Genomic DNA, 17,087 nt, shown 5'->3' on the forward strand with positions numbered 1-17,087 from the left:
CGATGGAGCATAGACTAACTCTCGGATTGCAGCATGATAATCTCAAAGCCAATTGAACTACATAGTTGTACAATAGATAGGTAAAACTCAATATCAAGCACTTGTTTGAAAAAGTTTAGAAAAGAAACGAATCGGACATAGATTTTAATATCAATTTCATCGAAACTCATTCGTGTATAGGCTTCCAACAAGAAAGGGCATACATAACTCTGCCTTTCCACCCTTGCAGCATCCATTCACCATCTTCTTCCAAGGAAAAACTACTGTGGTAACCTTTACACACTTTAGTCTTCACTTCTTTCAGTATTTCACGATTCAATGGTAACTGTCTGAACCCAGCCCTTAAGTCCCTCATATGGCATTGCTTGTACGTCTCCGCCCTCTCGACCCTTTCCAATCCCTCGCGCGCTACGACATTCATCACCTCCCTTCCAAGCATCTCCCTCTCAAGCATCAAACGGTCTTGATCCTCCCGTTGAATCGTCGCCTCAAGCATATCAAAGAACGACGAGTAATGATGCAAAACCTCCCGGAACCTTGTCATGAAAAACGGGGTGTTGTATGTCCCGTTGATCACTCCATGTACAAAAAGATCCGGGTTAATTTTCTTGAAAAGTTCGACGACTCTATCCCGCGGGTTATTCACACCTGCGGATTCATCAGGCACATGATGCAGCCTGTACAAGCAAGTAACAACCACCATTTCATCTCTTTCAATTTCGAGATCCTCCATACAAATATTCTCCCACTTTTTAGCTATGACAATATACTCAAAAGGACATTAAATCTCTTGCAGTAGCTCATCAAACGACGCCCTGTCTGCTCCACCCTCTCAGCCGGCTTGAATCCCGGCTGAGGGAAATCAATGCCCGTTATTTTCAACCGAGGAGCGCCTCCCGGCCTCAATGACACGCCTTGGATCAAACAAGGCCATTGAAAACCATAAAGGATCCCGAAATCAATGATATGAACCCTTGGTGCCTTCCTCGTGTACCTCCCTATCGACTTGTTTGCGAATATGTTTGACATCCTCTTAAAGGGACATGACGCCACATATGTTTGATAAGATTTCAACAACTCGGACGTTGGGATTCGCCTCGCAGCAAAAGCTGTATGCAGAGCCGACCCTGTTCGGCCATTCTTGCCTCAAGGGCATTACAAAAGCAATGCGCCAATCTCTCGTTTGCATCTCCATAAGGAGAAGAGTACTGCCTGATCTGCTTGAGTATTTCTTCGCCACCTATTATGTTGAAGATCGATACAGCTTCCGCACAACGATTTAGCAGATTCATTAGGTCGATAACTTCTCTCGATTTATCGTGATTCTTGCTGCCTTTTGGCCTGCCCCGTCTAACCTCTGTCAATTTTCGAAACAATCTCAGGTTTTCATCTTGGGCGTCTAATGGTCCCTCGCAGTGGCAAACCGGAGATTCTTGTAGAAACCTGGATCCATCTTCCGACAAAGCAATGATTTATCGTATTTCTCCGTCTGGTCCTGTTCATCGGCAAAACTCGCCACTTGCTTACTGCTCCGAGACTCGGCGCAAACATCTGAATCACTTCGACTATGATTTTTCTTCCTGAATGAGTCCTTGTTCGTCAAATTTGTCTCACCATCTCCTCCTCCTGCTGCATGCATCAATTCGGATACTAGAAGCTCCACGTTCTCGGGTTAACGTTAACTTCGAGGAATTTTGCTGCAAAAAGGGGGAATGCAAGGACCCACGAAAATCACACACATATTTTTCAAAATCTTCAGTCCCTGAGCCTTCTCCACAGACTTGACCAAACCCAGGTTCCGATCCGATCAAATCAGGATTCTGATAACTAAAACCAGCATTAGGAGAAGCAGAAGGGTCTGTATCACTTAGCAGCGCATCGTAGAAATATTTTTCAGCAGCTTGGAGCGCAGAGTAATCTTGCGACATGCAAGGCCCGTCCTGCAAGTCATCTTCTTCCATTAACATCTGCTTTATGTAATCGAAAACCCCAGAGAAATAGTCGCACTCCACCGGGGATTCTCCGTCACACGGATTCGCATCGGCGTGACACTGCACTTGGTCCTCAAGAATTCCGGGAACGTCGGAAAATCCACGATCATAGTTACATTCGTTCATGAAATTTGATCGATCAAATTGAAGTTCATTGATAGGATCACAGCCGGTGCTCATTAAAACCCCAGTTTTTTTTTAAAAAAAATCGAAAATTTGGATAACTCCACCAGGTGATTTTGCTTTCCGTTGTTCTTTTCCTCTTTTTAGGAGGGAAAAGAGATGTCAGAATCTAAAACTGGATGAGACTCAACGAGAGCTGATGGAGAAAAAGATTTGTATTCATCATCGAATATAAAGAGGGACATGTTGCCAAATTGATTCCGATGGAGCATGTAACATGTTGCAAATGAAAGATTCATCTGGGACCCGAGCTGGGTCAACGGATTTGACCAATAACCGAGAGAAAATCTGCCGACCCGACAGGTGGTATTATTTTTTTAAAAGAAAAATTAAAATAGAGTGATTGTTGGTTGTCATACAAACATGGGGAAATTGGTGAAAAATACTCAATCAAAATATGTTTTTGGGTTTACTCTCTATCCAAAAAAATGTGGTACTATGTCATACAAATTGTGGTACACTTCATGTGGAAATGTGGTACACTTCATGTGGAAATGTGGTACTAAAAAAATACCCAGGGACTGAACACAAAAAAAAAACGACGGCTGGGGATTGAAGGCCAATATCTCGTACAAACAATGTACTCTGTTTTGAAATTATTATGGATGAAAATTGGTTAGAGATTGTAAATGTATAAGATGAGAAATTTATCTTTTAAATTGTCATCTATAATTGCACATTTCTACGTGTTAATCAAAATAATTAAATAAAGAAGAATTGATTATTTTTTTCAATTTTTTTCAAAAAAATTAAAAAAAAATGGTCAAATTGGACCCAAAATAGAGGATTAACGGACCTCGACCCGACTCGACTCGAACACATAAATTTTACACTTAGGACGAGTGTTCCATAAACTTTGGACTCAATTCTACCATTTAAGTCATTGGATTTTTTAATGCATCACTGGGTCTTGACATGTCATTGAACCGTTTGGTGGGAATGACACATATTTTTCATCTAATTTTTTTAGTAAAACTAGTATTTCACTCTTGCAGTAAACAAGTATTTTAAAATTATCAATATAACGTAATGAATATATTTAAATTTGAAATATTATTATAAAAAATATTATATAAAATATGCTTATTAAATTTGAGACAATGTTCAAATAAGAATAACAATATTATGTCGTTAAATTGACTTCTTTATTTTAATTAAATGAAATTGTTACTAATAAAAAAATAAAAATACATATTTAAAAAATCATATATTATTTTATCATCAAAATTTTAAAAAAATAAATAAATATTATTCAAAAAATCGATTAGATGAATAAATTTTAATTATTTGTGATAATATGTTAAAAATATTTATATTAAAGTTATAATTTAGAAGATAATAATAATAATAATAGACATTTGCGGACAATCGATAAAAAGTAACACAAATTTCAAAATCATAACTGAAATTAAATAAAATGATATAATCAACGCTTAAATATAGATTATATTCAAGAGACATAAGATTCAAATTAGAATTTTAAAAAAGAAATTGAAAAAATGTCACATTTATTTACATATTTATCTTTTTTTATTTGTTTTCGAATACTTAATTATATAAGTATATGCACTAATACTAATAAGTATTTCTATTATAATTATAAATCATTATATTAACTATATATATTATATATAATTCATTATATCTTCTTTCGAACCAAACCATATATATCTAACTATACGTCATCATATATAAGATGTTATTAAAGAGTAGAAGAGTGAAACACGTTCCTAGATTTTCTCGAACTACAAAGTTTGTCAATGGCTGAAGGTAAATTATCCATTGTGCATGCTCTGTAATTCTTTAAATATTTCTACAATTATAATAAATTTCATAACAGCTAGTTTGTCAATCAAGTTTATTTCGAGCTCAAAAGTTAGTTGACCGTTTGAAGTAATCCAACAACATGCACTATATCATGACAACGTTTTCCGAGGAAGAATATGAGTTGAATTTGAAGACCAACTTTTATTGGTGCAAAAGGGCATCTTTACCAAAGGACAAAGTTTGAAATGGACTTTTGTAAAAAAACAGAAGAAATTTCCGACAAGATGTAAACAGAAGAAAATGTCAGTTTTAGTTTTCATCAATACTTTTATGTAGGTAGTCTGGGAAGGTGGCGGCTAAGTTAAAGTTGAATGTCGCCAAAAGTAATGGAATACATAATAATCTAATTGGATCGATGTATTAGTTCGGTTCTTAGTTCTTACACCATCTGTGGTAAGGGGAGAGGCCTATAAATATGTCGGTTTGGTTAAATTAATTTTTGCTCGATCCTAACTAGACGACAGCAAGCTACATATCGCATTTTAGTTTTCAGCTCGAGCTCGACTCATATCGTTGTTGAGCTAAATATTTAAGCTTAATCGACCTATAATCATATAAAACGCAGCCCTTTTTCGTGCTGTCAGTGGACCAAAATCGTGATATATACCAACGTGTATGCATACCTATGTACCTCACTGCACTCAAAGTTAAGCTTAATTGGGATAGGACCTAAAAGCTCAGCCAAAGCCACGTCAGGCTAACAAAATTGATTTTGAGGATTCCATACTACAATACAATACAATACAATACAGCAATACAACATCAAACTGTCTGATCCAACATTGTATACTAAGATTACACGTCACCAGTTCAATTATATATTCGCAATGGATATTCCCTAAAAGCACTTGAACAATACAAAATATAGTTAAAAAAACACAACTAACTAGGCCATGTTAACGAACTCTTAAACACCCTCATCATCTTGGCAAAGAGTAGAGAAGCAAGGACTCGCGCCTTTGAATTTTCTTGGAAATTCTAGGAAGGGATCCAGCACGAGATCGCGCACATGATCCGGCCTTTCCATCCCTGTAACATCCAATTTCCATCTTCATCACACAGGAAATCTTTGTGATAACCCGCTGCAATCTTATGCTTAAGTTTCTTCATAATCTCTTGATTCAAGGGGAGTGGTTTGAAACCAGCTCTTACATGGCGTACTTGCCATTGCTTGTACGTCTCAGGTCTCTCCACCCTCTCTGCTCCCTCGCATGCAATGACATTTATTATTTCACGACCAGAAAAATCTTGTTCAAAATTTATTCTCTGTGGATTATCCCGAGGTAAGGTAGAGTCAAACATATCGAATAGAGCAGAATAATGGAAGAGAGCCTCCCTGAAACGTGTGACAAAGAATGGGGAACTATATGATCCATTAGATACGGCATTAACAAAAATATTTGGTTTCAGATTCCTAATCAAGTTGAGAACCGCATCCCTTGGACTGTTGTCCACAACGGTTTCGTCAAGCAATCTACCGAACCGAAACAGACAGTTCACTGCAAGAACCTCTCCACTCACAATTTTTAAGTCTTCGATTTTGATTTCCTCCCAATTCTGTACTGCTTTGGCTTGGTACTCAAACGGCACTCCAAAACGTTCACAATATTTTTTCAAGCGGGACCCTGTCTCTTCTATTAGTTCTTCTGGTCTGAAACCTGGTTGTGGAAGCTCGATTCCGGTTATGCGCAGCTTCGGAGGTCCACCAGGTCTCTGTGACAGATGTTGGATGAGAATAGGCCATTGAAAACCGTAAAGAATGCCAAAATCTATTATATGCAGCGTATTTGTTTCTGATGCCATCGATCCAATCATCTTATTAGCTAAGATAATGCATGTTTTCTTGAATGGAGATGCTTCAAGATAAACCTGATAGGCTTTTAACTTCTCAGCGGCAGTAATCTTCTTGCGAGCAAGGGAGGCATACAGCTCCGTGCCAGTGCCTGCCAGGCGTGCCTCGAGACCAGAGGCACATACAGTAGCCAACCTTTGATACACATCGCCCGTATTAGAAGAGTGATTCTTGATCTGTTTTAGAAGCTCGTATGCTGTCCTACGATCATCAGAAGCCACAGATTGAGCACAGTTGATCAAAAGGGTCCTCAAATCAACTGTTTCCCGTTTTTTCTCATTTTTCTTTGCACGAGTTCTTCCGCCCGTCGATCCATTTGGCAGAAGAGCTTGTTGAATGGTTGTGTCCACCCGACTTGGCAAATTAGCATTGTCATCGCAACAAGCATCACGGAAAAGCAGAACTCTGTCGAACATGTCGTATAAATCAACATCTTCTTTGTAAGTAGCTGATTGTTTTCTGCTTCTCTCCACATTTTCAGAATCACTATCCTCTCGATCGTGATGCTTACGTCCCCTCGAACCATTACGAAACTGCTCAGTCTTGTCTTCTTCTACCTTCACCACAGCATCAAGTGAAATGATTTCTGTTTTTTGTGGTAACTCGTATTGCTCCAAATCAATGATCAACTGATTTTCAGCCGGTAGGAACTTACTAGCTTCTTCACATCCTCTCTTGAACTGCAAGATCGACTCGCTATCACTAATCATATTCGGAAATACACCAGTTTTTTCAGAAAGGTTCGCTTGAAAGTTCGCATTATCATTGAAACCGTCGATTGTAGAATGTGAGACCTGTGATCCAACTTGCATGGATGAACTTGATAACAAATCAAGAAGATAACTCTGTTCAAATGACAAATTATATTCACCGCGATCAACAATGCATTGAGGGTCAATGGAAAAACTACCACAATTACTACTGCTTGTATTCTCACTAGAACTCCCGAAAAAGCTATCAGGGCTGTCCGAAGTTTGATCAACCACATTATCAAGCGGGTATTTCTGCCCAATAATTTCATACAGGTTTTTCTCAGTAGCTTGTAGAGCTAGAGGATCATGAAACATGCTCGGTTTTTCTTCCATGTTCTCTTCCATCAGTATTTGATCAAGGAACTTTAGGACCGGATCTGAATTTTGATCATCTGGAGACTCTGCCTCATAACTAGCAGTTGATGATGGAGCGAAGTTTAAAGAGTTCGGGCTTAATGGAAGGAAAGGAATATCCAGGACATCGAGGTCTAACGATTCATGTTTAAGCCAATTGAACGGGTGTGCAGATTGCTGGTCACTAGTGGATAAGAAATCTTCATCGTCGAATTTGAATCCATTTATAGGGTCGTTCAGTCCATTGAATTGGTATTCCATAAGTTCACAACAGAAATTCCTATGGCAAATAGAACATCATCCCTGAATGAGTCAAACTAAAATAACTTGTTTCACAGGACAAATAAAAGAGGAGGAAAATCAAACTGGTTATCAAGTGAAAATGAAATTCTCAAAATCTTTACCAAACTAAAATTCATATGGAACTCACTTTATCCATCCATCTCAAAGATAAGTATATTTAGGATTATTACACGGCAAAAAAAAAATCACTTTCCACACCATCAACCCCCCGAGACAGTTTTTACTCTACAAAAAAAAAAAAAAAAAAATCACCAAAATTCTTTAACGAAAACCCCACAAGCACACGAAGAAAATTACCTCGCACACTTTGCACACAATCCAACTTGACAAGAACCGTGAAATACATGTTTAAAACTCACATTTCCATTAACAAAAATCCTATTATTTCAGTCTTTTTGACAAAGAAGATAGCACAGGAGAATCAAATCACAAGGTATGATAATACAAAACCTAGACGAAAAGAAATTTAAAGAACACAGCTCACCAAATTTTCTGTGCTAACAGATTATGAACAAATATAATCTTAAAAAAAGTACTTAAAAATTATATCAAAAGGTCAACAATGAAACCGAGACATACCCACAAAAAGGAGGAGGAATTGCAGTCTGTACCTTAGATTTCTTGATGAAATAAATGACTGTGGATAAAGTTAACAAATCTGGAGTAGGTGACTGAGCGATACTGACTGAGTTTATTTGGCAAAGTTCATAAAATAGGTGGTGAAAGTCTGTGTCAAAGGAGAATGAATAAATAAGAACCTAAGAAAAATGTTCACTTTCGCTCCAAGGTGAAAGTTGAAGCTTCCACGAAGGAGAATAGATTCACCCAACCACTCAGAGATCATTTGATTTCCATGGTCAAATCTTATCGTTATACCCTTTTTTCCCCAAGACATGGCGACTTTTCCATGTGATCATATTATATTATATTTTTTAAATAATAATGTAAGATTATAGGGAAGGTTTTTCGTAAGACATTCTCACGGATCTTTATTCGTGAGACGGATCACTCATATCTATATTTACAATAAAAATTAATATATTTGACATAAAAAATAATACTTTTTCGTGAATGATACATAGAGAATATCCGTTTCACAATTGATTTTTGTGAAGATTTATAAATGGTGTCCGTCTAGTGTTTCAAATTAAAGCTGTCCAACGGGGTGGGCTAACCAGTGGGCTAGTCGGGGTGCGATTCAGATAGGCTGGTTCGCAAACAAATTCATAATAATAATAATAATTAATTGAATTTGATTATTTATTAAATAAATATTTATAAAAAAATCTTAATAAAATTATCCATCCTTGATTTCACACTTTTAAAAGTAATTAGTAAAAAAAAACTCACAACTTTCATTACAAAAATAATAATATATAATTTTTTTAAAAAAATTCAACCGACTATTGGCCTACCTAGTCCTGCCTTTAAATAGGTTGAACCTACTTAAATTTGTTGGAGGTTGGGCCAATCGGTTGAGCCTAACTCGAATTGTCAGCTCTAGTTTCAATTTATGTAGAAAATGGTACAAGTATATTAGTATATATCTTACTGGTTATTAAGTTTGAGCATAATAAAGTCAAAAGACTTGATGACATGATCTGTTTTTTGTTTTGTTTTTTTATTCATTATTTTAAAATTGCAGTTTAGTTTCTCATCAATTTTCATAATTATGATATGATTATCATTTAAATATAATCAAATCATATTGCGATTTGTAATAATTTCAAATTGCAGTATGGTTCATCATTACAATTATGATATTACCTATATTTTAATTATAAAAAAATGTACCAACACGTAACGCATAACAAATATCACTAATGTGACTTAATCCTCCGTACCAGGATATTCGAATTCGAGAGATAATCATAATCTCCTTCCCCGAATATCTATTACTATTATTAAGAAGAGTGATGCTATATGTATATCCATATTTGTACATCAATTTGTACAACACAAAGAATTCAATGCAAAAATTCAATTTGTCAAAATCTCACTATATATTGAATGCAAAATCTCGCGATATAACAAGAAAATCTTGCGATATAATGGTTGTAAATATCGCTGTAACGATATATTGATTGTAACTTTAGCAAATAAGAATCTCTATGATAGAGACAAAAATGGTGTCTTGGTTTGTTTTTGACACTTCCAATTTTGCCCTTATATAATATCAATATTACATTTTTTTTAATTTCAACAAATAATTTTGTTTTTATTTTTTTTAATTACAATAATTCAAATAGCACTTTAGCCCCTCGATAATTTGTCAAATTTCACTTTATTTTCTTGATAATTGTAAAAAAAACTGTACAGACGTACTGCGTGTGCAAAGTAGCTACTAATTATAAAAAATGGTATAAATTTGCATCCATGTTCATCCCGGAATTTATGCCTACTTGTTAAATTTAAAGTAACAAATACACTGGAGTAGTTTATTATCTTGAAAAAAGAGTTGATCGAGGTTTAAAAAAAAAATACCACCACAACAAATTACCTTTGAAAATATGAACCATAGTTCTTGTTGACCATGTGTCGAAACAATAAAATTCATAGAAATATTTTGATAAATTTAAAAAAAGTTTCAAAATGCAAAAATTAATCGGAAATAATATGTAAGCAACAGACAAGAGGAAGATGGAATAGTAGTGAGCTGAAGATTTCATAATAATTTGATTTGACAACTTAAGCTAAAGTACCAAGTCAGATTCTGGCTGACTTGAAATTTCACGAAACGCATTTATTAAATTTCTTTTACCATTTTTCCTCCCAATTTGAGCATTTATTTGCGTAATGTCCAAGTTTGTTATTATTAGATTCAATTAAGAAAAGCGTGTCTTGTTAACCAAGATTCATCAATAATAATCATTTTAAAAAAAGATTCATCAATAATTAATTAAATATTCCAATTGCCATATGTTTTGCCGTCGAACCCATGTCATAATTAGAGTAGTTTTTTTTTTTTTATATACAATTTCAGTGATTTTTATTCACGAAACAGGTAAATAATATATATATTTACAATAAAAACTAATAATTTTTACGTAAAAAATAATATAATATTCATCTCACAAAATGAACATTTGATATCATCTCAGATAAGTTTTTGTGTAATAGTATTAGTCAAATCGACAAATTCCATGCACCAAATCATACTTAGGTTTGTTTATTGTCAATCTCTCTAGCTCAGACACATATTCAAGTCAGCTCATTTTATTAATGAATTTATTGATTATGTAATTTGAATTTAAATAGTGAAATTAGATATAATAATGATAATAATAAAAAAATAAGTTTATTTTTTGACAAATGTCTTCTTCCTTTTTTACCTCATTCTATTTTGTCAGATAAACCAAACAAATCGTATCCTCAAAAAAAAAAAAAAAAAAAAAAAAAAAAAAAAAAAAAAAAGAGTTAAACCAAACAAGTCGTTGGTTAAAATAAAACAGAAGTCCTCGATCCCAAGAACTGAGGACTTATTGCAGATACTAAATTAATCACAAATGTTACAATGTAATAACAATATCTTTCTTCACCTAGTAAGACCTATATATATATGCTACAACCACTAATTCCACCTTCCCCGGTATACTTAGGAGTTTGTACAGCGACTATTTTCAGAGAAGAATGTGAGAATGGAGCTAGATTTTAGGTGCTGCTTGGCTTGCTGCTGCGACCAGTAAGCATGCGCAGTCAAGACTCGATCCAGCAGTTCCTGGGGCACAGGCTCGCCTCGCCTTTGTTGCGGTGATATTCTCGCCGTGTGAACCAGTGTTTTCCACTTGTCCTGAAATACAAGTGCAGTTACTCGGAAAAGGGTAGAACTTGACCGCTTGAGGATTCAAACGGTAAATGTATATGTGTTTTTATAAAAAACCGCAACACAAAATATGATTTCCCGGTATTCTTGCATAGCTGGAAACCAGCATATGCATCAAAATCAACAAGAAAGAGAGACAGATGAGAAAACTGTTGTGGATCGATGTTCTTACCTTCAAGTCTACGTATGTTCTATGTTTAGCACTATCAAACGCTCTCAGCTTAACATCCCGCCATCTGCAGTAAAATTAAATGGGTGAGCCAACATATACGATCGAATACTTGCCACTATATTTATTTTTATCAAGCTATAACTAATGTGCAACTCAAAATCGTTTAAACTATAAAACAAGTACCATGACTCAATTGTTGAGTCACATAAGAAACTACATTCAAGTATGGGCCAACTATGACCCCCCAACAAACAATATAGATCAGGAAGCCAAAAAATTGATGGATTAGTTGAAACTATCGTTATAATCTAATGGTTCCATAGGTTTCAGCAAGCATGTATCGCCATACCCTTTATCATATAATTCTAGCATATAGTTACAACTGACATACCGTCCCGTTCCAAGTTTCTCAACAGCCTGAACTAGAGCTTCTACTTCAGAAACAGTGAAAGGTCTGCGGATACGGCGCTGTGCAGAATCGGACCTCTTACATTTCCTCAGAGGAACCACGGCCAATGCATCTGGTTCCATCGAACGGACAGGAACGAGTGCTCTCGATTGTGCACCAGGTATTTTTAATGAGGAATCAGGAGCTGAATCATTATCACTTTCTACTGAATTATTGAATTTTTTTTCCGAGAGATCTGGTGGAGTATCAAGATTCCGGTTTTGGATGGCACTTCGAGGGGCATTGGGACTCGAAGGGTACCTGGCAGAGCACCAAGATAAACTGTGAGACAAAAGACAAGACAGATGCAGAACAATAATCTTCAAGAGTCCCCGTACACAGGAAAGAATACCTTGTCAGTGGTCGAGGATTGTTGTGCAGAAGCTGGCATGGATGATCATCCGGACAAAGCTGTGATGATGGGGCAAGGGGGCGGTTTGGCTCAAGAGTAAAACCCAATGTATCCATCTTGTTATCATGAGAAATTCCAGCCTGCAATAAAGTCTTGGTATCATCCCGAATCTTCTTACCCCGAAGAAGCATTCCAACTCGTAGCCCGCCACCTAATATTGCGTTCACTGCCTCCATTACGGTTTTCTGCGGGATATTAAAGCCGGAAGTAAACAATGAAGCTTATTGTAGCCAGAAGGATCAGCCAGACGAGTCTGACTTGAAGTTCAAATACCTTAAGGGAACCAATGGTTGCCATTTCTGGGATTTCTATAAATAGCTCCGGGACCCTAAATGATTTGATCTTAAGTTTCACTGAGTCAAATGAGACCTTCCAAATGAGAACCTCTTCAAATACAAAGCTCGAGGCAAAAAAAAAATCAATTTACCCCATGAAAAGTTCTCATACCTTGAGGGCTCTGAGAGTGGAAAGATGAGCGTTCGCTGGATGAGAAAGTCGGAGTTTTTCTCACTGCATATAGTGTTGATTCATTAATCTATCGCCAATCATATCCAACCGTAATCCACGAGTAAATATTTACCTCTTTGAAGATTTGGACGAGAACCCAATGCACTATTACTCGTGCCATTTTCAGGAACGGCACACATTCTATCACAATTGATGCCTTCATCAGAATTAGACACCAAGTTAAAGTCATAGAACTTTCTCTTCTTGAAAGGATAATCCCTTAGGGACCTTTGGTGTTTAATAATTCTCTTCCGGTTAAGAAAATTGCATCTTCCCACATCTGTAGGCATGATGCACCAAATTCAATATACCGTACAAACATTATCACCATATAAAATAACAAAATGACATAGAAGCAGCTCACCAGCACTATACCGGTCATCATCCTTCACATTTTGTGTTACTTTACAAGGTTTAGATGTTATTAACTTTTGGCCTTCAATGTTGCTGACACGAAGTGACGGCCTAAACTTTTTAATTCTGGTGCTTGTTTCAGTGCATGCGGAAGAATTTTCGTCATCATCTCTAGTAACTAACTTTACATTTTCCCGATTAACAGGGGCAGAACCAGTGGGAGAGTGGTCTCTGCACAAGAGAAACTTTACACTATCAACTGAACTAACTAATCCTGAGGTTAGATGCTGCGAATCAAGCATATCATCCCGATTTGTTCCTGAGAAATTCCTAGGTTTCCTACTTTCATCATCCGATCCACTATTAGAAGATAATCGACAACCAGATGATTCAAGATTTTCTGGAGTAAAAATTCCAAGTCGTAGCTTGCAATTGTCGTTAACCACATGTTCAGCAGAATCAACTTTTCCTGAGCAATTAGGCCTCGAGATTGCATCCTTTTGAGCACATTCAAGTTCGTTCGAACGGAAATCTGAAATGGGATTCTTTTTGACAAAATCAGTGAATAGAAAGTTCCTCTCATAGCAATCTTGATCACACGACTTTCCTTCCAACAGCTTCTCTTTGTTCTTTTCTTGTTTCCCAATAGAATCTTGCACAAGTGTCAGTTGCTCCTTTCGAGAAAAAGAATCCACAGATGGAGAAGAACTTTCCCCATCAGAGAGTAACTTGCCAGCTACAGTAGCCAACAGATCAAAAGCACACATTTGGCTGCCATTGGCTTTTCTCTCAAATGAGCGCCTCCTCTAAAACAAAGGATGATGAAATAAATGAACATAAACGATTTTCCATAAGCTATGAAAATAGGAGGAAAAATGATAATAGAAGCGTGAAGCGCCAAAAATTACCCTGACTGACCGGGCAGCTCTAGGCATGGGAGGCACCCGATAGCCATTAAAACCATATTCTAACCTCTTTTGCAACACCATGACTCAAAAACCATAGCCTGGACAATTCATCAGACAATGAGTGCTGTCAGTTGTAACATTGTTGAAGTACAGCAAATTACAATAAACTTGCCAACACACCAACATCAGCAACGAGAGCATTGCGTGTCAACATGAAAATCTGTGTCGTATAACTCGGAATTGAGCAACAGAATCGATATGGGTGAATGACAACATGACGGAATCCATTATTTTAAAACTAATGTGCTTCCATGCCATAGCAAATAAAAAGGAAAAGCTAAAAAATGAGGGTAAGAATGTGAATTAATTTTTTACATAAAAGATTAGGTCACAGTTACAACATCTTGGGATTTCTCGTTAAAACTTATTTTTGAGTATGGATGACCCTCATTAGAGAACACTGCAAGGGCTGAATAACGGCACGATTGATGAAGAAAAGTCAATAAATTTTCAACAAGCAATATAACCGTAAAACAGTAGTACCCGAAATTTCCCACAAATCTAACAGGATTCATGTACCTATTGAGATCCTTTTCAATATTAGTACATATTAAGACCTTTCGGGAAAAAAAGAAGAAGCAAATGGGTAACACCTTCAAATCACAACAAACACAGATAATCAAATTCATTTAAAGTGTAAACCTTTTGCATAGCAACACATCAGTTTGTAATCCACAAAGTAGACACAACGCATAAAATAGGCATTATTTTACTTGCAAATATTAATCATCAACTCTTTCAACTATATAGCGGAAATACATTTTGTAGGACAGAACATAAATAGAAAAAGAGCCCTCAGAAAAACCATGGTAAAAATTATTTTTGAAACAGCATTTTAAACCACGGATATACGACTATTTCATACATCAGTGAATTTTCAAGAATTATCAAAAACAGAAAATAAACAATTGCGTGCAAGTGATTCAAAGATCAGCCCAAACCAAGTATTTAGATTAAATTATTTTAAAATAATGTCAGTAACTTGTTAGTGAATGATGGATCTTAACCATCCTTCAAGATTTTGGCATCTTATAATCTAAACCGAGATAAAAGATACTTTGCATGAAAAAATCCCAGATCAAACGTAAAAGATGAAATTAAAAAATGGATCATTGAAATATAATCAGGAAGAAAGAAGAATAAATGTATTGAATTGAAAGATAACAAACCAAATAAGTTATAAACTTTCTTTCACTCTTAAAAGATTTCAAATTTTGAACCAAAAGTCGTCAACTTTACCGAACTACAGATCAAAGGACCACAGAATTAGATCATCTCACCTTCAAAGAACCAATTTTTCTTTCATCCACCATAGATTTCGGCAAATTTCCTTCAGAAAATAAAACCCCTTCCGGATTTTCCTGAAACCATACTCACAAAGATGCAAGATCAAACTTTCCCCCCGAGATTACTAATCTAAACAACAAAAGAATCCAAAATTCTCATTCTTATGGCCCAAAACCTCTAAACCATTTCGCAATCTAAAGGTAAAAAAAACTCCTGAAAAGCCCGAATAATAAATTCCCTATATTTCCTCTGTTTTATCCCCAAGTTTTTTTTTTAATTACTGTGAGAAATGAGAAAAACAGATGGCCCAAAACCCAGTGAAAACCACCCCCCAACACTATTGCTTAAACCCCAACTCTTATACAATCGACCCCTGTCACCGGACCTATCGGTAACTTCACTGGAAACAGAAGGTTGCGGTAAAGAAACTGCCTGAAGACCTGTTCTTTTGTGGGATAAAAACGAATTGGGATTCTGCCACGTGGAGCGAGACGAGAATCTTGTGGCCTTGTCTCGTTTACACAACCGAGAAAAACGTTGGGTCACCAAGCGTGGGAATTTTAGTAAACTTCAAGGTTGGTTGGAAATCCGAGTTGTGAGGAGGTTTGTATATCATAATATTTTGCAAAAGGTTTGCCTTAAAACTCACCAAAATCAAGCTTAACCAACAAGTATCTGTGGTTTTACTCAAACTTAGCAGATAAATTCTCCATACCCAAAACCATAAAACACAAGTATATATATTATTAAGTTCACCAAATGATTTTGCTAAAAACAAATTAAAAGGTTTTTGTTGTTTTTAAGACAAGAAATGTCTTGTCATGATACGTTAAAGATCTTCAAGAATTTATTCGAATCACATATATTTACAGATAAAATTGTTCTTGATTTTAAACATGCTGAATAATTAATTGTTGAGATTAAGTTGGCATTAATAAAAAGTTGGAGAATTTATATTCCTCAATTAATAATTTAAATAAGAAAGGAATATATAAATTAAGGAATTTAATAATGGTTTGATCGAGATCCACATTCCCTCGTGCCACATTTTCATTAAAGCCTATTACACATCACACTGCATTTCACATCTCATGCTATAATAGTTACGTCGTTTCAGTTATTTTCATATAAATATTTACGGTTGGTGTTCAGAAGATCAAATATATATAAAACCAATTTTCAAGGAATTAAAAAAAAAATTGGAAAAAAAAAAGATTTTTTTTAGTCATTTTATCCTTTTTTTAGTCTTGGTCGAACGACGGGAATCGAACCCGCGCAGTAAATAAAAGTTTTTCAAAATTTCAGTTTTTTATGAAAAAAGAAAGAATTTGTTTTCGATAACCCCTAGCCAAGCCCCCTACCCCTCGGGCCAAGAGACAGTCTCCGGTGGACAGCGGAAATGAACTTCTAGACTCGCCAATTTATCGACAAACAAAATACCTGAAATCTCTTCTTTTTTAGATTTCAAATTTTAATTTTAGGGTTCTAGGGCTATACGGGCTCAAACCGTAACCCCTCAAATAGAGATTCTTTCTTTCGACCATATAACCACAAGAAAATAACAAATAAAATATAAAATCTGTTGAAAAAATTATTTCAAGTTAATTATACTTTATTTGAAAATTTGATGTGCATAAGATTATATTTGTAATAAATTTTCGTATATATATACATATTTGCACGTGCATAATATGTCAATAATAAGTAATAAATAATCCACGCTATATTGTTAAGAGACACGTGTGAAAACCAACTTTTGTGTACTTGAATTTGTGAAGCGACTCGTATTTTAATGAGAAAAATATAATTAAAAAATCTAAAGTACATAATTAAATAGAAAAATAACTCCAATCT

The 17,087-nt window shown here is 35.6% G+C and overlaps 2 protein-coding genes and 1 pseudogene across 4 annotated transcripts; all 3 read right to left on the reverse strand.

Moving 5' to 3' along the window:
• Positions 1–65: 65 nt before the first annotated feature.
• LOC140974650 (scarecrow-like protein 30) lies at positions 66–2,171 on the reverse strand (annotated as a pseudogene).
• Positions 2,172–4,711: 2,540 nt separating this feature from the next.
• Positions 4,712–8,080, reverse strand: LOC140973061 (scarecrow-like protein 14). Of its 3 annotated transcripts, none has more exons than XM_073435608.1 (2): positions 7,874–8,080; positions 4,712–7,239 (listed from the first exon to the last, which is right to left on the reverse strand). In XM_073435608.1, exon 2 carries the CDS (start codon positions 7,218–7,220, stop codon positions 4,980–4,982), a length of 2,241 nt encoding a protein of 746 aa, XP_073291709.1. In that variant the 5' UTR covers positions 7,221–7,239; positions 7,874–8,080; the 3' UTR covers positions 4,712–4,979. The 3 variants fall into 3 exon arrangements, with proteins under 3 accessions (XP_073291709.1, XP_073291710.1, XP_073291711.1); XM_073435609.1 differs by having other exon boundaries at positions 7,842–8,021; XM_073435610.1 differs by having other exon boundaries at positions 7,747–8,021.
• Positions 8,081–10,682: 2,602 nt separating this feature from the next.
• LOC140973063 (telomere repeat-binding protein 5-like) lies at positions 10,683–15,821 on the reverse strand. The gene is made up of 10 exons (XM_073435611.1): positions 15,227–15,821; positions 13,887–13,984; positions 12,989–13,784; positions 12,698–12,904; positions 12,565–12,627; positions 12,391–12,470; positions 12,058–12,302; positions 11,649–11,966; positions 11,258–11,321; positions 10,683–11,052 (listed from the first exon to the last, which is right to left on the reverse strand). Exons 2-10 carry the CDS (start codon positions 13,965–13,967, stop codon positions 10,858–10,860), a joined length of 2,049 nt encoding a protein of 682 aa, XP_073291712.1. The 5' UTR covers positions 13,968–13,984; positions 15,227–15,821; the 3' UTR covers positions 10,683–10,857.
• Positions 15,822–17,087: the final 1,266 nt, after the last annotated feature.

This window comes from Primulina huaijiensis, chromosome 3 (assembly GCF_012295235.1).
Source record: "Primulina huaijiensis isolate GDHJ02 chromosome 3, ASM1229523v2, whole genome shotgun sequence".
In the NCBI taxonomy this organism is placed as follows: domain Eukaryota; kingdom Viridiplantae; phylum Streptophyta; class Magnoliopsida; order Lamiales; family Gesneriaceae; genus Primulina; species Primulina huaijiensis.